This window comes from Drosophila sechellia, chromosome 2R (assembly GCF_004382195.2).
Source record: "Drosophila sechellia strain sech25 chromosome 2R, ASM438219v1, whole genome shotgun sequence".
Classification (NCBI taxonomy): Eukaryota; Metazoa; Arthropoda; class Insecta; order Diptera; family Drosophilidae; genus Drosophila; species Drosophila sechellia.
Genome location: NC_045950.1, coordinates 7,778,381 through 7,800,427, shown reverse-complemented (window position 1 = coordinate 7,800,427; position 22,047 = coordinate 7,778,381). Strand labels below are relative to the sequence as shown.

The 22,047-nt window shown below is 41.7% G+C and overlaps 1 protein-coding gene across 3 annotated transcripts; it reads left to right on the top strand.

The window, feature by feature from the left end:
- The first annotated feature begins 644 nt into the window (after positions 1 to 644).
- LOC6608690 lies at positions 645 to 22,002 on the top strand. Of its 3 annotated transcripts, none has more exons than XM_002033381.2 (8): positions 648 to 1,414; positions 11,952 to 11,996; positions 16,161 to 17,295; positions 17,354 to 17,490; positions 17,552 to 18,944; positions 19,002 to 19,856; positions 20,095 to 20,396; positions 20,464 to 22,002. In XM_002033381.2, exons 3-8 carry the CDS (start codon positions 16,264 to 16,266, stop codon positions 20,657 to 20,659), a joined length of 3,915 nt encoding a protein of 1,304 aa, XP_002033417.1. In that variant the 5' UTR covers positions 648 to 1,414; positions 11,952 to 11,996; positions 16,161 to 16,263; the 3' UTR covers positions 20,660 to 22,002. The 3 variants fall into 3 exon arrangements, with proteins under 3 accessions (XP_032572036.1, XP_002033417.1, XP_032572035.1); XM_032716144.1 differs by lacking the exon at positions 648 to 1,414 and adding an exon at positions 8,785 to 9,403; XM_032716145.1 differs by lacking the exons at positions 20,095 to 20,396; positions 20,464 to 22,002 and adding an exon at positions 20,042 to 20,083 and having other exon boundaries at positions 645 to 1,414.
- Positions 22,003 to 22,047: the final 45 nt, after the last annotated feature.

Genomic DNA, 22,047 nt, shown 5'->3' with positions numbered 1-22,047 from the left:
AATAAAATTTACATCTAAAAGGAGAATTAAATATTATATACACCTCTATATATATGTATTATGTAAAGGCTTTACAATGCAGACTAATATATTTACATCATATGTACGTGTGTAGTTTTGCAAACAAAAAGTAATAACAGAAGTGAAATTAACAAAAATTAATATTGCAAAACACAAAAATATGACATTTTAAACTGAGAAACGTTTAACATAAATATTATTTTAAATATCAAAAAGGGACAATGTGTTTCATTTTACAGTAATACATAGGTGATTAAAATCTTGCTTAACAAACAACTTAATCGAAGTACAAAATATTTGTATTTAAAGGTAAGGTAAGTAACCTTTTATCAAATTTGTTTTCTTTTTGGCTAAAATATACACAAACATTTAACATATTCTTTGCTCAAATTAGGAAATCCTAACTATTATTCTATTATATACATGACCTATACGTGTTTCTAATAAATCCATATTCCTTATTATTTAAATATAGTTTTAGTTCTGCGCAATTTTTGAAAAAGTTTCTTTTCAACATGCTTTCGTGTCATACAGCCCTAACACCGAAGCTCACTGGGATTTTCACCACACCGCAATAGGGTCACACTGACCCGCCCACAGCTGGTCTGGTCTCACATTCTCACCTCACAGTTGTTTTGTTGGGAAAGAAAATAAACAATAATTTAGCTAGTGTTGTGCGCGAACCAAAAGTGGAAATTATGCGAATCTCGACAGCGAAAAGGCAACGCGATGCTGGCAATGAATGTGTAGGCGTGCGTTTTCCCGATTTTCCAGCTTATCGGTACTCGCCGTGCACCTGTATTGGCATTTCCACCGATTTTTTCGCCTGTGGAGCTGCAATGGCGACCAAGTTGAGAACGATCAATTCCGCTAAATAGAAAGAGCAATCAAGGATAGAGAGCGGTGTGTAGAGAGAGAGGAGAGCGAAGCGGAAAGAGCGCGGGTGCAGTCGAAAATAGCGAAAAAGAACCGTTCCAACCGTCAAAGAAGAGTTCATAAATGGCGAATAAGAGTGTGAAAGGCCAATGAAAGTTGGCAATCCGTGGGTTATATAAAAAATATATATGCAAATCGGGTGCAACGAAATGCAGGTTTGCAAAAATCGAAAATAAATCAATGATATAGACGCAAAGTCCAGGAAAAAGAAGAAGCAGCAGCAACACAGCTGAGTGCGTGTGTGTCAACGCTGATTGCTTGCAAGTGTGTTTGTGTGTTTGATTGTGTGCTCCGAGCAAGTGAAATCAATAATATTTGCAGCCGCAAGCAATTAATAAAAACTGCAATAATGTCAAAACATCTAATTGAGGCAACAAATTAGCAAAGCCATAAAAGCAGGCTGCACTGCGAGAAAATTGTGCCTTTCCACGGATCTTCTGCTGCAAAGCGAAAGAAGGTAAGTAAGTCGGCCATTTTATTGCATTCTTCTCATCTCTTTTCTTCACAAATTGCTGCGTACCACTAACAATAATTTATATTAATTATTAAATTTCAAAGTTTCCTCACCGAAACGGAGCTTTTAACTGAAAGCAAAGCGCGAAAACTAAAAAATTATGTACACAATCAAAAATTACATTAAATAAAATAGAAAGATTTGCCTAACAATAGAATTTTTGGTATAAATAAACCAAACACGCTTTAGATATGATGTCTTGGAGCTGTAAAGCTGTAGTGTCAGGTTGTTATTACGTTTACCAAATGTAGACTGTTAATTTGACCTTTTCCATATTTGTTCTTAGTGTATTTGTGTGCCTCCATGTGTGCATACATACTTTGTTGATTAACTTTATGGCCAAAGTAAATGATTTGAATTCACGTTTCACTGCCTCTGGTTCAATACTTATTTGCTGTCTCTTACTTTCCCCCACCCCTACCATCTCTTAATCAGCTGTGCCATGGGTTTGTGTGTGTGTGTGGGAGCGAATGATAAAGAGAGCGCAAACAAAGAAACGGTTAGCGACGACTTTGCTGTATCCTTGAATTCGTCTCGTTTCGCTTTGTTTCCTTTTCCTTTTTTGCGCACAAGAAACGGACAACAAAGGAAATCACATTAAAAACTGTTGACAGTTTGAGTTTTCCTCCTCATCCATATTGATTTAATATTTTGCATTGATTTGTTTAAATGATTGCCAAAGGCGGACTGCTTACATAAGCAATTAGCTGCTGGGCCTTAGCTGCCAAGTGCGCATTGCATCCGCAAAATCTTGGCAGACAGGTTAAAGATGTTGCTCTCTAAGCGGACTAACGGTTGTCGGCGCCCTGTCATTTCCCCCCTTCGTTGGCGGCCATTTTAATCAAATGTAAGCGAAGAGGAGGTGGGAAAAGAGTGAAATAGGTACCTGTCATTCCAATAACATTAAAGCTTGGTAAAAAATTAGCTACATTATCTTAGCCAATTAGCTTTGAAAATTAATCATACTATATGTAAATATATAAAAGAAAAAGACACGTGATGCATAATATGTAAATATGAATGCATATGAAACATCTATGTATGTACATAAATAACTACATATAGCTATGTATGTACATAAATAACTACATATGGGTATGTATGTACATATTTAATGATACTATAATTAAAAACATTTTTATTGATCATAATTAAGGAAAATAAATTACAAATTAGAGAAACAAAAACACAAATGTGAAATTTAAGAATTTTATTGTAGGGAAGTAAGACTTACATACATACGTATGTACAATCTGTATGTATATGTGTAAACACAATTGAATAACATTTAAATAACAGAGATTTGACTTATACCCGTATATGGATAATTCCGAATGAATCATGGGCACTCTCATAAATTACACATTGATCTGGAGAATGAAACCATGTTAGCTTGAAACCGGATTACGACGAATATCACGATGTATTTCATCACTTTCAGACAAAGAACCTGTGTTTCTTTTCCTATTAAATAGGCTCACTCACCCAAGGGAAGGACAAAGTAAAACCCCTGCGTGTCTGGTCGTTTTGGTTTTCCACACTGTTAATGGAAGCCATAAGTGTGGTTTTGTAGTATACCCTGCACTCCTTTGCCGCGCAATTCCCAGTCTGAACTTTCGTCGATAAGAAGGAGTAAACCCTAGAAAAACCGCAGGCTTATCTCGCAGTGACCGAAACCCAAATGCGTTGTTTGCCTTTCTGTTTGGTAACTCCTTTCGATGTTCCACTTATTAGTAGTTAAACGTGTATATTTATGTATGTGGTTATGTGTCGACCAGAGATAACCCGTTCGTTCAGAAATACGAAACTGGGACCACTGATAAGGTCTATCTCAGTTCCCAGTTCCCTGGGGTTATTGCATTACGATTCAGGGTCGTATATCACATTAGGTCTTGGGCTGATAACGAAAGAACATTTCCTCACTTAACGGCCCATTGTTGGATTGCCCGCTTCTTTCAATTAGTTTCAATGAACATATCCATGGGCATACCAATAAAGATATTACACACTTCTGAAATCGCACCTTATCATATAATATTATTATGTTTTAAATAAAAAAAAGTTAAGTAATTAAAATAATCGTTCAACTTCTTAATGGTTTATATGTATTTGAGCTAAGAATTATACGCAGGGGTTCAAGAAACCATAGGTATTTCAAGGATAAACTTTGTATATCATAAAACAAAAATCGACTTACTGAGAAAACCTTTGTTTGAGACTTTTGGAACCTGTTCCTGGATCTTAGAACGCTGCTTTCCGCGTCATTTCTTTGCCGGACTCTCTACTACGCATTATAGGTGTTCTCGAAATTCGCTCTAAGAGAATCTCGATGAGGGGGCGGGATGAGTGTGGGTGACGGGCGAAGGAGAGCGATGGAGAGCGGCAGAGAGGGAGTGAGAGAGAGTGGCTAACGCTCAGTGACCCCAACTTTTCAGCCGTTGACTTTTTCCGTTCCCGTTCCGTTGTTTTTGTTGCTGCTGCTACCGCTCCTTCCACACTTTTGCGTTTTATTTTACGTTATTTTGTTTGTCGGGTTGAATGACTTTGGAACAACAACAAGAATAGCAAAAACAACGTGTGCCAGCCAGCAAAAAAATAAGAAAAATTAAAAGTAACAACATTTTTTGGGGGGCACTCGTCTTTCCCTCTCCCTCTCTCTCCCTCTCTTGCTCGCGAGAAAACAACAGAGAGAGATGTAAAGCCAACGAACCCACCAAAATTTTCAACAGCTGATTGGTTTGGGAGGTAGAAATTTGAGAGGTTTTTTAGGGGGATGGTGTGTGTTTCGTCTGGAAAATGCAACTCCCTCTACCGAATTTTTTGATTTACATTGTGTTTAGAATAACTCATTGTTAGAGGTGGGGGAGGGGCGGGTAGGTCTGGAGGGGCCAGTAGCAAACAAAGCATTGTTTTGATTGATATTCGTGCAATGGCTTTGATGGAATTTGCATTTCTTTCAATTTGCCACTTTATCGCTTCAATCAAAGCAAACAAAAAATATAAAAACAAATCGAAATCATGCTCCATATGAGTTCTCTAAGTTGCCAACAAAAGCTTTTTGTTTAGATTTTTGTTTGCCTTCTTGCTTTTAGCGAATTTACAAAAATAAACATCATGTAGTCATCACATGATTTTGGGAATTCTGGCAAAGTTGGTGGAGCAACGGGGTCTTGAGTAGGTCGCATATTTATTAATAATTCTATTCCCTTTAGGCAAATATAAATGCTATACCTACTTGCGTCATGGCACCCATATGTATTCAATCCCCATTTTTTATTAAAAAATCATCACAAAAACCATTTTTGTACCCATTTGTTCTATTCTTTAAGAAATATGACGAAATTGATGTTATTTGTTTACTAAGTGGGTGTTATCTCGACCAGGCAATTAACTATTACTAACTTGATTTGATAGTCTTCAATTATTCAAGGACCCCACCATTCCAAATGTCTGGCTGTCAACTGCGGCAGATAACCGAAAATGCTGGGTCATTGGCCGTCTATATATTGTTGGGGCCACCGTCACCCCGTTTTTCCAATCACTCCCACAATCACCTCCCAATATGGCCGCCACACTTGGCTTTGATGTCGCAGCTGTCTGCGCTCTCAACCTTAAACTTTCCGCTTTTCCGTGGAAAGCTCATTACAGTGGCACCTCGTTCGCCAGTTGTCCCCCCGCCAACTTTTCTCCCCTCATCGCTCACCTGACGAGTCAATCACAGTCACGTGTGGGCCAAATTACAAGAACAGCTGTGTTGGTGCGCCGGAAAACACGAAGGAAAACACACGGCAGGCAGACACAAAGAGCAAAAATACCGGAAAGTAGACAATGCCAACAGTGGTTGTTCGCTGCAATGGAAATCACATGTGCTATGGAATTTCCATACCTCGAAAATAATCCTTGCCCATAAAAACAATAAACTTCTAAACAATTGAAACGTTTTCCTATAGTTTTTTTTTACACACGTTGTTCTTAAAGAATATTCACTGTACAATGCACACGCGTTACATGAACGGCCCCCAGCCGTTCTTGTGTAAGTGCCTCGTCTGCCTTGAGTTTATATTTGCTCGCAATCAATCCAAGGTTTTTCCAAGGGTTTAAAAACTCGAAACTTTTCATTTGCGTTCTTTGCAATTTTACAATTGCTGGGACGGCAAAACGCCCTATAATTTATAAGTTATGGTAAACAAATCAACACATGCGGACTTTCTTAAAGATTGAAACAATGTATGAGCAATGCAGTGCACAGTGATGCCTCGCTTATGTGAACCTCTGTAAAGGTGAACTATGAAATTATAATTCAACAAAGAAATTCCCTCAGTTCTACTTCATGCGGAAGTATCATGATACAATAAATTTAGCAATTAAATTAATAGAGGAAGAGTATGAATTTCAATTAAATCCTTTTCATTTAATTTTAACAAATATAATCTCTTGGTTCGTTCACAGCAGCGCGTACTGTAATTTTGTTAGTTGGGTTTTGTTTTCCTCTTTCGCGTTTGGCTGGCTTGCTTTCATAAGGTTTTTAACCGTTTTATTATCAAAACAGCTGATCGACGCAATTAAGTGTGTGTTTGTGTCTGTGTGTTGAAAACAACTGCGCACATAAAGTAAAGAGCGGAAGAGAGAGGGATAGAGTTAGCCCTTTTCTCAGAGAGACAGAAAGAGAGACTACGCAGAAACAAGCTTGGAAAACATTTTAATTCGGTAAAATTATTAGTGGAAAAATTAACAATTAACTTAAACTATTCCACACATGCTCATTCGCACACTTGCACGTCTCTCGCATTCCATCTTAATGAAAATTAAGCGAAGAAAGCCAGACGTTAATCAGTGGAACTTTTCAAGCTTTGAAGCCAGCGAGTAGAAAAAAGCGAAATAAGGGGTCAGTAAAAAAAAAAAAAGAAAAAACCCCAAAAGAAAAAGAAAAAAACATTTAGGCTCAAGGGCTTTTGTGATCTCATCTTCATTTATGTAAAGCGCCCTCTGGCGATATTTTGTGCGTGGAAAATTTTTGGCCTTCAGCATGACTTTCCATAAGAAGAAGAGAGAAGGCAGTACATAACTACCTGTAACTGAAGTTACCTTTACATTTATTTGACTTGCACGAGATAAAAGGGAAGTGGCAAAGAAAACAGTAAATATTTGTCTTGAACTTGTTATCTGGGGTTGGGGAAAAAAAGGAGGCGTCTGGCTCACAGACGAGAAAAAAAGCCAGAGAATCGATTGATCGATGGAGCTGCTAATCGGTCCACGAGGTTTCTCCATTAATTATTGACGTCACATGGCAAGCGTTATGTAATAGGAATAAGATAAAGATTTTGAAGGGGATCATGTTTTATGATACATTTGTTTCAATTAATAAACGAATTTGTCAAGGTCCAACAAAATGTGTCACGATCATTTAAAACTAAATAATTACAAATAAATTTTTGGAATAGATGTTTTTGAAATGTGTCAACGCCAAAAGAAAATGTATTACTACTACGGTTTCTTCTTTGTCTGGATGAAGGGGGTCAACAGCAGTTCTTGTTTTCCTGTTTGGCCAGAATGGCGGCGAGTGGTGTGGAGTGGAGTGAGGAGAATCCCAGAGCCCAGACTTTTTCGTCTGGTCTTCGCTTTCGCATTGGTGTGTCTGGGCATTTCTTTGTCTGGCAGCCTGCCGCCTGGTTCTTTGTTGTCGCCGTGTATCCGTGTATCTGAGTATTTGAGTTTGAGTATCTGGAGAGTATCCTTCGGTTCCAGCAAGTTGGGTTACTCGAGTTCACTTCTTCGCTTTTTCTGCAGACGGACGACTGACAACTATCTGTGGACATGGCGATTGTGTCCGCGGCGGCTACAGTGGCCAACGGTTAAGAGAAACTCTGGACATGCCAGTCAACTTTGTATGCTGGTTGTGTGCCAGCGATACCGCTTTCAGGCATTAATCAATCTAAGATGGTTAAAAGGTTTTCAAAAGAAAAGCTTAAAACATTGTATTAATTTAAATAAAGTACATATTAACCATCTAATTAGTAATTAACAATCCAGTTAGTTGTTATTAATAGTAATATCATAAAACAATTGTTATTTGTTTGATGTTCCTCTTTTGTTTATAACAGAAAGACCAACTTGTGGCAAATCTTTTGAAACAATATCAAGTAAAAATCATATCAGCATGTTGAGAAGAGCACAGCAACATTCAAAATGTACGGGCGTGTGGGTACCGTTGATAAGATTTGCATCGCAGCAGAACGGAGGAAATGAAAGACGAAGATAGGCAGAGCGAGAGAGAGTGAGAGGGAGAGCAGGCAAACATAAGTTCTGAATGTTGTTGCTGTTGTCTGGGTCGCTGACGATTTTTGGGGCCTGCTATGTACGGATATATGTATAAGCGATACATACATATATACACTGAAAGCGCATGCGTTTTTGTTGTTTTTTGGCGCTCCACGCCTGTTCCGCTTCTTCAAGAAATCTGCCAACAAGTACCCGACTTGTGTGCATGCATATATATTATATATAGCTATATGTATATATCTGTACATACAGCGAACGAACGCTATTTTCGTACATAAGGCAAAACAACACTCGACAACATGGCATCTCGAACATATGGAAACGGGTTCTCTGTCTCTGTCTTTTTCTCTTTTTGTTTAATCTACGCGCATGTGTGTGTGTGTGTGCCCGTGTTTCGTGTATGTGTGAGTGGCTTTTGTTATTGAATCGCTATCGCAACAACATTTGCTCTTGCCCCACTAAATTAAAAAAGGGTTTCACAAAAGCAAGCCAAATAATGGTAGAAGGTTTCGTAACAATCAAATAACATTGTGATTAAAAACAGATAACATGCCAACATAATGTTTTATGTTTATCTATATGTTTTGTTTCATGCTTAAAACTACTTTATGTAATGTTTTTCATCCCACCTAATCACTTAACAGGCTATTAAGTTCGCATTCACGACTGTTCACTGTCATTTGCAGTTGTCGATCTGTGGCTTACCTATTTACTGAGCTTATCATATGGGTTTATTTATTTTTTTCGCGATTTGCCTCGGTGTTGGTGAGCTCCATATGATTTTTGTGTACATTTTTGGCCTGCACAACAGCAACATGTTGCCACTGGGCTGGCCAGCAACATGTTGCCGCACAAATAAACCCACAAAAACTACTGGCCAAATGTACGACGTAGTTTTCCCCGCCACCGCGAGGGGGTGCACATACATATCTATATCTCTAGCCACACAGTATATACACACACGTACATAGTATATACATAAACAAAGCGCTGGCTGGCTGGCTGCTCAGCTGTTTTAGAAAGTTGCCGTCAGCAGCAGCGAACGGTTCGCAGCGCTTGGCTCCTCCGCTCATTTTTTCCATTCATTTCATTTCGAGACGTCGAAGCGAACACACGCGTCACAAGCCACCGAGTACAGAAAGAAGTACAGAAGAGCAAAGAATATAAAAAAAAACTCGAGAGCTGCAGGAATACAAATTCAACCCAATAAAATATATTTTTTCCCAGTGTGCGCGCGCGTGTGTGAGTGAAGTGCAGAGACGCTCCGAAAAGAAAAACAAAAAAAAAATACGACAAAATAAAGGCCAAAAAATCTAAGCAAACAAGTTTGTTTGGCTAATATTAAACGCGTTTACCTGCGAAACACGAAATACACACATAACGCGCTGTTCACGAGCGTTGAGAATTCAAATGCAGCTAAGCGAACGCCAAAAAATATGTGGCCACTGCCATTTAATCAGCCTCAGGACTAGAAGCCAATTAATCCAACAAAATCAAAGGCGACACAAATCCGCATCGGTTAATACCTAAAACATGAACTTGTAACAACCACTTGAGTGTTTTCCAATCTGCAAATTCGCCCCGCATTAAATCATAAAGAAATTGGGAAGTTTTCGAAAAGTTTTCAAAGCTACAAAAAAAAAACAAAAAAAGGTTCGTGCACAAAAACCAAAATAATTGTATGGCTTTAGCTGCCTGCCAAGTTAGTTGTTTGCCCATCTCTGTGTTTGTGGCCACTCAGCTGGTTATCTGCGCATGTGTTGGTGACGTAATGCCCCAGCACACGCCACTAACACTTGTGCACCGCAATTGGCGAGGCTCCGCAGCCCCCATCCACATTTCCAACCCCCATCAACCCACACAGTTGGCAATTATTGAAGATCGCTCACAATGACAGTGGGGCGTCTATAAAAGGAATTTTCAGTCGTTTTCATAGAGTTTTCAATTTCATAGAGAAGACATTGACAACTCAAATTATTATAATACAATTTTCACATTAACATTTTCCTTTAATCCTATTAAAATATTTCAGAATATTAAATAAAAAGAATGGAAATAAGTACGGGTTTTTAAAAGAATGCTTTCGTAATCTGTTTAAAATAACCTAAAACCCTTTAAGAATAAAGCCTTGAACTAAATGCAAATGTTACCATATTGCTGTTAACTGGATTTTCTAAACCCACTTTTATTGCGTAATAATGCATTCATTTGGTGAAATATTTGAGTAAGGTTTTCGTTATTTCATTCATTTTAGAAAAGCTTCTTCGAAAAGTTGTACAAAGTTGAGCTTAGGGAACTGGGCCTGTGGCTGGTCACTTGTGTAGGTGAAGCACTTTGGGAGACTATGTGACGCCCCCTTCGATGTTATTTAACACACACCCATACATACGCACACACACACACACGGCAGCACACATAATTTACTGAAAAGGCAATTCAAATCATGCTCTCTGGCCCCCTGTTCCTTGCCCTCTCCCTCTCTTTCCCCCTTCCTATCGCTATCTCTATCTTTCCATTCCCTGAAATGTGGTTTTTGTGTGCTGTAAAGTCAGGAAAACTACTAGAGTTTTTTTTTCCTTTTTAATATAATTGACACACATTTTCTAATTGCGGCGTTGCATTTGCTGTGTGTCAACACTTCGGTTGCTGCTTTGCATGGGGCACTTACTATGTATCCGCTCTGCTTTTGAACTTCTTTATTCGTCTCTCCCCCATGTAACCTGTTTGACTCAATCAGCTGTGCGGAAACAAAGGCAAATGACAACAGGCAGAGATCATGAAATCATGTAACAGAAAGCTACACGAGCTCAAAGAATAAATGCGCAATACTTTGAACCACCCACGTGTCCGGGTTGTTAGATCAAATCTATAAAAAGAAGGATGGGGGAATATGTGATGATTATAAATTATTATTACTTAAAAATTATACAATTAGTTTCTTAATTTTTGAAACAGAATTCTTTTAAAAACCAATAAATTACCTATGTAAGTTATTATTAAGGTTTTTAGTTCTCTTTATCGAGTTCTCTTATATAGTTCTCTTTATCACTTTAGAAATAAAGGTCACTTTAAAAGCAATACAAAGAATTGAAACAGAACAGTAAATTGACAAACTTTCACTATCTGTGAACGTGAACCTGCCTTTTATATAAGTGAAAGTGTTTATTTCTTCGTTTTTTGGCAGATAAGCAATAAAAAAAACGAAAATAGCCAGGTCAAAATAAAAGAAAAACAAATAGCACCAGCTGTTCTTCTTGAAAAATTGAACTTTGGTTAAAGTTTTGCTGCGGTTTTTACACGTACACTCGACCAATTTATATCAATTCAGATAGGGCAAAAAAAAAGTATGTACATAAATGAAATGTAACGAACTCGGACCCTCACACACACACACACATGCATACATTTGTCATAGTAATTTTATACGTGCGCAGTTGAAATGTAAATGAACGAGGGAGAGGGAATTATTGGGTTAGGGGGCGTCAGAAAGAGAGGCAGGAAAAAGAAGTGGAGTTGGAAAAATATCAAGTGAATAAGGTGGCGAGCGAGGGAGAGGGAAGATCATGCGGATGGGGGTTAAAGGAAGGCATTAACACGTCTTGCGGTCATTTGCTTTTCGAGCGAATAAAAGTGCGTGTGTTCTTTTTACGTTTTGCTCTCGATTTGCAAGAAATATTTTGGCTAAAAATAAAAACGTGCTCGTCCTGTTCTGGCTGGCTCCCTCTCCATGCAGCCCTCTGCCTCTCTTTCGCCCACTCCAGCTGCTGGCCCGAACTCCCAATGGGTGCGAGCGAGACGCGCTCACGTGCTCTCGCATTACACACACTCGCTCACACACACGTGGAGGAAGAAGAGCACCATAACTGGACTGCGTTTGTTTACATTTTTGCTTTGTTTTTGCCTTATTGTTTTTGCCCACTTTGATTTTGCGCCCGTGTTTTTATTTTTATTTACTGCGCACATGTGAGCATCAGCATGGCAATGTGGGTGTGGGTGGGGGAGAGAGCGCGAATGGCGAGAGGGGTGGAAAGAGGGAGAGCAGAAATACCTCAACTTTATTTGTTGTGTAAGATTATCAGGGTGCCTCACTTCCCGTAAAAATAAGCATTCTCAATGTTACATTTCCTCCTTAAATAGTATTTATTTTATTGCAAAGGAATTTCCTTTTCTAATCTATTTTCTATTTATCTTTTCGTTTCAGCAAAAAAAAGCAAAGAATAATGGAATTTTAACAAAGTTTTGAAAGGTAAGTGAAGGGGGACTTTATAAAAATAAACTCGCTTTTTGATATGATAACAAGTTAAGTATCGGATTTAAAATGGGATTAATAATGCAATTTGTATTTATCGCGCACATTATTAAAGTCTTTAAGGTTACTTAACTAACTAACCTATTTGAAACTTAGGATAGTTTGGCACATTCAAACTTTTTGAAGTTTTAACCCTATATTATGTAATTCTCTATCGTGTGACCATGCTGATAAGCCGTGTGTAACCCAACAATGTGTTCTTTGTGCCGTTCGTAGGAGAAACAGCGATAGATAGAGAGGATGAGGATGGCTGATAAATGGGGTACATGTAGCCCACAAAGGTGCGGCCCCCTAGAAAACAAAAAAAAAAAAAAACAAAAAAAAAGCTCGCTCAGCTGTGAAGGCCTTTGATTGGGAGGGTCACCAACACATGAGTGTTCAAACACGCACACACACACACACACACACAGAAAATGGGCTTTTGTAAGGTCGACATCGAGGTCAATCAGTGTTTGGAACAGCGATTGTCTTGAAGTCTTCCTGGGAAATGAAAATTGAATAAGACATACAGACATACAGGGCAAATCCCTTGTAATAGAATACAAAATTAATTACATTCACACAGCTGTTTACATAGATTCCGAATAAAGCTCTTAGCAATTTAACTTAAAATGCAATAAAGAAATAACTGAAGTACTATTAAAGCTTATTTTCATTTCCATGTTTTTATTAGTTACGTTTTAGGTTAATAAGCCTTGAAAAATGAATTAAAAAACATAGGTTTTAAGATGTTTCTGACTTATCTCGACTGCATCTCAACAAATTTGTTGCGACTTCCGTTTAAGGTGACACATTTCCAACTTAACGAACTTCTGCTGCTAACGAGTATAAGTATAATTAACTTTTTACGGTGACGCATTCGGCAGGATGACTAAAGGGAAACAAAATCATATGAGATGATGATGAAAGCAATGAAAAAAAGTCGTTTTCTTTGTCTGTGGCTTTCGTTGCACTCACGTGTTAACTTTTCTTTTTTTTTTTTTGTTTCATAATGCCGAAAAGGGGACGACGAAATGGAAACCTCAAAAACAAACGAAAGGCAAAAGGAACTTGTTTTTCCGAAAAGTTGCAACATAACAATTTTCCAACTCGCTGTCGTTTTTCGTTTTCTTATCTGCTTTGAACTGGTTTTTTGTTGTGTGCAGCGCCCCTGGCGGTGGTTTTCGTTACCTGCCTTTCACTCCGCTTAGCGCGCCTTCAAAATTTGTTATCCGTTCGATTTCTATACCCTCACAGATAGTGTATCTGTCAGTTTGTTTTTCCCATGTTATGCATTTTAGATAGGCTGCTCTCTATATATGAAAACTTCATGAAAAATGCATATTTATTGTTACTAGAAAGTGCAGTTGTTCAAAATAAATGCATAAAAATGTATTATAATTTTGTACGTACATATATAAATATTATAGTACTTTTTCTGGCACAAGAAAATGTATTATTTTGTTTTTTATTTTATTCATAGCAGGGTATAAAAAGTAAAGTTTGGCTTTTCATTTCCCGCATTCGTTTTCCTTCTGCCATTCGCCTCGCCTGCATTTTCCGCTTGGTAATCAAATTTTGTAATGTGCGTCAAAAAAACAAAATAAGGGAAATACACGCAATAATAAGTGGGAAAAAATCAAACGAAACGAAAATGTGCAATAAATAAATAATTCAAGCAAGACAATCTACGTACGAACACAAGTGCAGCGCGCACGTTGCAAAATCAAAAAGCATGCCAAGGACGTTGGCCGAGCTAAATGAAATTAGTCCAACAATGCGCCCCCTGCCCCACCAGCTTTTCCGCCCCTCCGCACCCCCTCTCCCTCATTTCGGCCTGCTCTCGATCGCTTTGCCAAGCACAAGAAGTGATCACAATTATCAACAAAGTGTGGCAGTCGGGGAGGGGAAAAGGTGGAAAGACTAAGACTAGCATATGACAAACCTTTTTTTGATCAACTTAATTGCTGTTGCTCTTACATTTGTTTTTTTTTTGCTTAAAGTGCAATTATTTTAGCTGGCATTAAAGATTTCCTAGTGCAATTAGTTACAAGGCTACTATCTACTGAAAATTGCCTCAATTAGTTGTTTTCTTTCACTTTTGCCAACAAAAATATTTTGCTTTTACAGTCGAGATACTTACAAATCGATTTGCACTAAAATGTATCATTTTATTTATCTAAAATTAATTACACCAACTTAAATTCGAATTTAACATTATATACTTCAGAAAATGATTCTGAGTTGATAAAATAAAATCCTGTGTTTGCATTACATAATTAAAATTTTTCATATTATCGTACCATGACACATCTGATGTCTAAAATAATAAATATTTCCCCACGTGTCCCATGCGATTTTCAACGTTTGTCATTTTCCGACATTTCCTCGAACATCGTAGCGCGTTTTTCGTCCAACTGCGTCATCGAGTATAATTTCCATTTTCGGGTGGCAAGCGAATTTTCCGCCGTTTTTCGCCTGCGCGATGTAAATGATAATGGCCAGCTGAAAGGGAGGGAAACTGAAACGAAATTGGCTATAATGTAATCGAAATATTATTAAACTCGACGTTCCGTTCGCTTGTCCCCATTTCCATACGGGTTTTCACGTTTGTATGGGTTGTCTATTGTGGGCCAAGAGTATTTTATATAGTATATATGTAGCTATATAAACGCGAGTGTGCCATAAACAAAACTCAACACACCCACACACACGCACAGCAAACATTGCAAAGCAATACAAAAATCAGATGTTTTCTAATACAAACACAGAGAGAGGCCAAAAGCTCTCGCTCTCTTGCTCTCTTCTCTTTGCCTTATGTATTGTGTATGCAGGTCAAGAAGAAACGCAAAAACAAAAGCAAAAGTAAAGACAAACATGTTTACCCAAGAGAGCGCGCGCTCTCTCAACCTCACTCTCTCTCTTTTCAGCTAGCAACATGTTGCACGCGACAATTGCCATAAATGTGCACCACTTGCATATCTGCCTCTTAAGTTGGTTTTGTATTTCTATTCGCAATTCGTGATTCTGCTGTTGCCAAGCAAAGTTTTAGAAAAAAAAATCAAGAAACGCATAAATAGAATGGCAAAACGCATGATGAGTTCGTGTAGCAAACACAGATTTTACACTTTCCAACATTATTATCTGGATATGCAACACAAAATAATATAAATATTTATTTAATTTTTATAAAGAATTTTTATTAAACGGAAAACCTTTAAACTCATCCATATCAATATAACGTTTGATTCTATTCTACATGTCTAATATATTTAAGTTCCAAATAAAACCAAAAGTTACTGCATTTTTCTATAGAGCTAAAATTCTAAAAAATCGAGTTTAAAATAGATATAAGTAAATATATGAACATATCATTTTGTAGTGCATCTCCGTAGAAGGCGCCACAGAACGACCTTCAAATTCTCACACAGATACACACCCACACCAGTGCGCTGCTGTTGCGAAGCTTGGCTCAATGACGTCACACGCTAGCAACATGTTGTTGCTAAGCTGTCGACCCGCGTGAATTTGTTGGTGCTGAAAGAGGGGGGTGTTGGGGTGTTTGATGTATTGTGCGTTGCCAAACGGCTGACATGTTGCTCCTAACTGGGTCTCCGCTTAAGTAACGACCTGGTTTCCAACTCTGCTCGTTTTTTTCTCGCTTATTTATGTGCATGTGTGTTGCGTTTGGTGCGGTGCACATGATGATTTCAGGCCAAAATGGGGCCGTGTCAGTGTGTCGCAGTTAAACAATTGGCCAAGAGAATTGTGCTGGTCTTTTGTTGCTTCCGCACCGGAAGGATAAACCAAAGTAAACCATGTCAGGAGTACATAGTGTCCAGTACATAGCCGACGGACCTTGGGGATTCGATTCAAGTTGAGGGTGCTGCTTTCGCCATTCGACCTTCGCCACTTGCAGTGGGTGGCGGTGGGCTGGAATCTGCCAGCTGCATCTGTTGCTGGGCGTATTTATAGAGCAGCCTTGCGGATTTCGCAAGGAAGTCAAGGATACATTACCATAAGTCTGCCAACCTAGTTTTATGCAACCCAAATCAATGCAGTTTTCCTATATATATATACTATATCCATTAACTATACGTCATTATTTGTTTATTTTTCCAGTGTACTTCTGGTGCAAGAAGCAGCAGCAGCAAAAGCTAGCGGAATCGGATTCGGAACCGGAATTAGCATCAGATCCAGCGGACAGGCAACCAACCGACCGACCATGATACCGACAAGCGTCACCAACTCGCCGCCGCCAGCGGGATTAGGCCAGAATGGAGCATCTGCCTCCTTGGGCTCGGCAACTGCGGCGGCCGGAGGAGGGATGCTGTCCGGTTTGGGTATGGTGGGTGTCTCGGGATGTGGGTCGGCAGGAACAGGAGCTCAGAACAACTACAGTTCCGTTGTGCTCGGCTTGGCCTCGCTGATCCTCGAGGGTAGACCCATTGCCGACGATGAGTACCAGCAGCAGACGGTGGGAGTAGTCGGTCCGGGATCAGCAGCAGGATCTGGGGGAGGACGCCTCTCGCCACGACCCTCCACCTCCAGGGCGGCCATCAACATCACAACGAATCCCTATGGTTCCATGGGAGGATCGGAAAATAGAGCCGTCAATGGAAGTGGTTCGACCGGGTCGGCCAGCAGTAGTAGTTCGCTAACCCACCAGCGATGGACACAGAAGCTCTGCCAGCTGCGTCAGATTTCGCCGGCTGCCCAGACGATGAGCGCCGAACCGGAGTTGGTTTCTTTGGCCATCAATGATCTCAACAAAGATCATGGCGACTATGAAATTGTGCGACGTGTCATGCTCAATCGAGCTGGTGGAACGGGTCTGGTTAGCAGTGCCGGCGGTGGAACCAACAATTCCAGTGCCGCCAGTTCGCCGGGCTCCAATTCATCGGACAACATTCTCCACTCGCTGCAATCGCTGGCCACCACCTGCTTGAGAGGTGGACCTGCCTTGGCACCGCCACCACCAGTTGAGTCAAGACCTCTGAATCTCGGCTTTCATTGGTCGGGCTTGGGGGGATCCGGTGGCCGAGGATTGGGATTTGGAGGAGCAGCAGCAAGCATTAGCACCACACCAACAACAACGGCAACTGCCACTGCCAGCAGCGGAGCAAGCAGCTCCGCATCGCGGCCCAAACATGGGCCACACTGTGATCAGTTCCTCAGGAAGATGGGTCTGGCCAAGGGCGAGATGCCATCCGAGGCTGAGGAGCACATCTGTGATATGTCCTACGTGAATATGACCGTAAGTCGAAGCAAATCAATGACTTCCTCGCCCATTTAAATCTTATATCCGTTTTCAGTGCAACCGTTGGCGGGCGTATTGCATGAAAATGGAGGCCATCCTGGCCAGACGCGAGCCCGTTTGCATCGAGGTTTACCTGGGTCCCGTGAGCCACAAGCTCTTGCTGGAGCAGTGGATCATATGCGGCAAGGAGAAGTAAGACTTAAAGGAATACCTTTATCTTTAAATGTCTAACGTCATCTTCCTCCTTTTAAAGAGTTCCTCCACCCACGATGACGTTGCCTTCGCTGTGCAGCGCCATTCGGAGTCAGTTGTACTTCTCCCAGATAGTCGCCTGGTGTGATCTCCTTCGCAAATGTGATCCATCGGTGTACGACAGTGGTCGCGTCATCTTCTCCAATTGCGGCAACAATGCAGGAGATTTGGCTACCAGCTATACAACATGCGGTGGTCAGAAGAGACCACGTCTTAACATCTTCTATCGGATCAAGCAGCACACCACCAATAGCAATAGCGGGCTACACCACGAGGATGGCTTCAGTGCCAAGGCCAATGTGCACAATTTTCCCAACGTCAACGTTTCGGAGAACTACAGCATCTCCGTAAGCGTGCGCAGTTTGCCCAGGATTAATGGTGGCCTGCCGCATGTGGAGCCATTGCCTCCTAGTCCAGCTCCACGAAGCTTGAGGCCCTGCGGAGGAGATCCGGCTAGTACGCCCACCGGAGGCGGTGGACTTCATGCTGCCACGCCGACTGGCCTGGGAGCCAGGACTAGTGCCCTCACCCCAACGACAACGGCTGGCGGCTCCAACTGTGATAATGGAAAACCAGGAATGGGACAGGTATTGGACGAACTCGATGGGGACTCGAGTTTGAGCCATCGGGAGAGGCAGCTGCAAAAGTATCGCAAGCGAATGCAGCGAAGGGACAAGAAGAGGGAGAGGAAAGCTACACCCGAACGGGAAAATAGTCGACAACAATCCGAGGAACCAATGGATGAGGGCGAGGAGTCACAGACGCAGTCTCAGACGTCGTCGGAAACCCAATCCCTGGCCGTGACATTGCAGCAGCCAAGACGCATCGCCATGATCTCCACGGGCACGCAGACCTCTCTAAGTAGTTGCCAGCAATGTGGCAGTGAGAAGACTCTTCTCTGTCTCAGTTGTACGGGTGGAGGTGAAGCACATGGAGGATCGAACGGTGCAACCAATGGATCAGCTGATAGATCCACAAATGGAGCATTAGATGATGGAGACGATAGCGACACGACGGCATCCGAAATGGAGGAAACCTCTTCTTGCAGCTTGAGCAGCGCTGATCTCATTGTGGGCACACCCCGCAACAACGCGGAACTCTTACTTCAGGCCATCCAACGCACGCCAAAGAACCGAAATCGAAAGCCCCATCCAGGGGTTGCGGATCAGGCTCCACTGGGAGCCGCCTGTCGTAACGCAGATCTCAATGGAGGGCAGAACAACAATCTTCTGAAGGCCACACCCGCCACCAGTGGCTGTCAAGTGTGCAAGCGCCAGAAGACCCAGCACAACTTTGCAAACGGAAAGGTTCACCAACCCACCAATGGGAAGCAGACGAGCAATGGCTATGCCAGCATGCATCAGGAGGCGGAGAAGCAACCAGATGTTGTTCAGGTGAGTTCTTGACTCTAATCCGAAGAATACGATTTGCTAACCAAGCTATGCTTACAGATTCTCTCCACCAAGTTGACGCCCAACATCGAACGCTGCTCCCTGAATCCTGTAGAGCGCTGCAAGACTCCGCCGCCGGGAGTAGCAGACCAAATAGTGGTGCAGTTCAAGACGCCGCTGAGCCAAGTGCCAGCCAAGCATCAACCGGATGCGATGGTGCCGCTGCAGCAGCAACAGCTGGGCAAATCCTCACCAAAGCCGGCTCAACTCAGATTAAATTGTGGGTCTAATTTGTTGGAGAGCGAGACGCCGCCGCCTATGACATCGCCACAAATGCGAAAGGCCCTGCCCAAGGTGAACCTTACAACGATCTTCTGCAGTTCAGCACCCATCGCCATCGGATGTCCCGCCTTCAGTTTTGATCCAGCTGCCTTGAGTCACGCCCATTCGCAGTTGCTAGCGCCGGATGTCAGCGTAACGCCGCCAGTGCAGAAATCCTTCTCTGCTCCCACATTGCCACATGCAGCTTCACTGTCCGTATCGCCCAGGTTCTCCAAACAAGCGTTGGCCGCCCACAAGCGGCGCTCCCGTCATTTGAGCGATCGAAGCGATCGAAGCTCGCTTGGTTCCGACGAGCAGTTGTCGGATGAGGATCTCGAATCTGGTCTATGCAGTCCAGCAGGTGGCTCGCCTTTGAAGTGTCGCGCCAGATTGGCGGCTCATTTTGGAGGACGTCCGCTGCTGGGAAATCTGGAGGAATCTCTGCTACAGAGAAGGCTCATGCCCAAGATCGAGGTGATGGGCTTTAAGCTGCAGCTGGGAGCCTCCGGCGGATTCTGTCCCACCCAGCTGACTATCCCAGCCGTCTCCTACTTCTACGAACTGCATGGCGAGACGCTCAGCACGCCTTATTTGGTAAGTTCCTGCAAAAGCGCATCTTGAGAAGACTATGGGGGACAAAAATTACCAGTTTATGGATACCAATACTTTACTTTTTCAACACAATAAAACTAAAAAAGAACTTCGGCAAAACACAGTCCCGGTAGCCATAGAAAAGTTAATATGTTGAAATGTTTAAATCACTGTTTCCTTTAATTTAGTCAGGTTTCTTAGAAAAATGGAATTAAGGAATGTGGAAAATCTATTTTTGCAGTGCGAGATTCGTTTGCCGCGCAAGGGATATTCGGTTCCAAGGTCGGGCACGGTGCAGGCCACACTACTGAATCCCATGGGCACGGTGGTGCGGATGTTTGTGATACCCTACGACATGCGGGACATGCCACCGCTGCACCGCACCTTCATCCGGCAGCGCATTCTGGCCGAGGAGCTCAGCCAGGAGCAGGATGAGGGGCACAAAGTGCCGCGGAGTCCAACAGTGACTAGCACCACCAGCAAGCTGGGACACTTCATCAGCGCCGAGCAAATGAAGCGGCTGCGCTACTCCATACACCTCAGGTAAATATTTAGCAAATATATCAACATATCCTTCTCAACTAACTCGTCCTTTGCAATCAATTCCTAGGTTCCAGACATCGCGCTCCGGACGATTGTGCCTGCATACGGACATCCGACTGCTGATCTCACGCCGCACCGATTGCGATACGGCGGCTGCACACGCGAAGGGCGTTTTGGAGGCACCCAATGAGCTGGTCACGGACACAATGATGCCCGCCGAGCCGCGCTACAGTGCGCGACAGGAGAGCGCCGGCAGGATTTAGTAGCTACTGCAGGCCCTGGGCGGCACCTTCGAGCTGCTACGCCGCCTGTGCAAGCAGCTTCTGAACAAGTGGCAGCAGCGGGAGGCCAGAGACCTCTGGCAGTGGCCCAGATACCAATTGTAGGAGGAGAAGGAGAGGAAGCAGGATGAGAAAGAGGATGATTACGGAGGGCAGGTGGCGAAAGAAACTCCTGTGTGTGTGGTGGTGTGACAACAATTGCTTTACTAGATATCGTTTAATTTATACCTAAGCTTAGTTTCCTTTAATATTTTTGGTATTTCACCTCGTGCGAGGTTTTGTTCGTTTAGTTTGAATTTGAACTACTGGAAAATGTGTGCGAAAACATTGCGAAAGTAAAAATGTTGAATATGAAAGCCAAGCCATCGAATCGGTCGGTCAGCCAGACGAGCGAACCAAAGCTATCTGCATCCGTATCTGCAACTGCAGTTGTATCTCTATCTGTATCTTTTGGGGTCCACAATACGCGGGTCAAGCGGCGCAACTAGCAATACTAAAAACTATGCAATGTGTGAGTGTGAAAACGCAAGGGAGGTAACTACGCATATAGGGCATACATGCAGATACCACATACAATATATATATATATATATTTGAATATATATTTATGTACCATAATCGTCGTGTAGCGTCAGCAATTTTAAAGGCAATTTGTGAAGGGGTTAGCGATTTGTAGTAGGTTTTTGGGAATAGAAGGATCGATCAGTTGGTGTGCGCTCATATCGATCGTTGTTGTTAGTGTGTAGTGTGTTTTAACCGCAGAAATTTAAGAATACAAACGATTTCGTTGAGTGCAAGTTTGAAATGAATTAACCCGCTAGTTTCGATTTTAATTTCGTATTTCCGTTCTGAGAGTGTTTATTAAGCGTGCCTGTGATACGATATGAGTTGCATGTGGGGGTGTTTCTAATAGTTTTTAATTAAATACAATTGACAACTACATATTGTCGTTTTACTTTTTTTCCTGTTTACAAACTACGGATTAGTTTTACCCTATTTTGTTTTCCATATGCAATAGGTGCTTGAAGTTATTTGCACGCCATGCAATTAATTGTCAACTTCAGGCGCATCTGTACTTCAATAATATGACTACTATACGGATCTAGATGTGTTGAATTCTAACCAAATTCTTATTTTCCAATTGATACCTGACTATAACTATTGTATAACAACGTACTACACAGCTATTAACAAATTTTCAATCTAGGTGGTATGAAAAACAAATGAAAAATTACATATAAAAGAAGAGAGATAAACTCGAAACAATAAAGATATGGTCGATGGGGATATGCATTAAAACCATCGACCGAGAATCATACAATTTACTTTGTTCAATTTGTTTTAAGTAGAGAGCTTAATGTGCGCTGTCA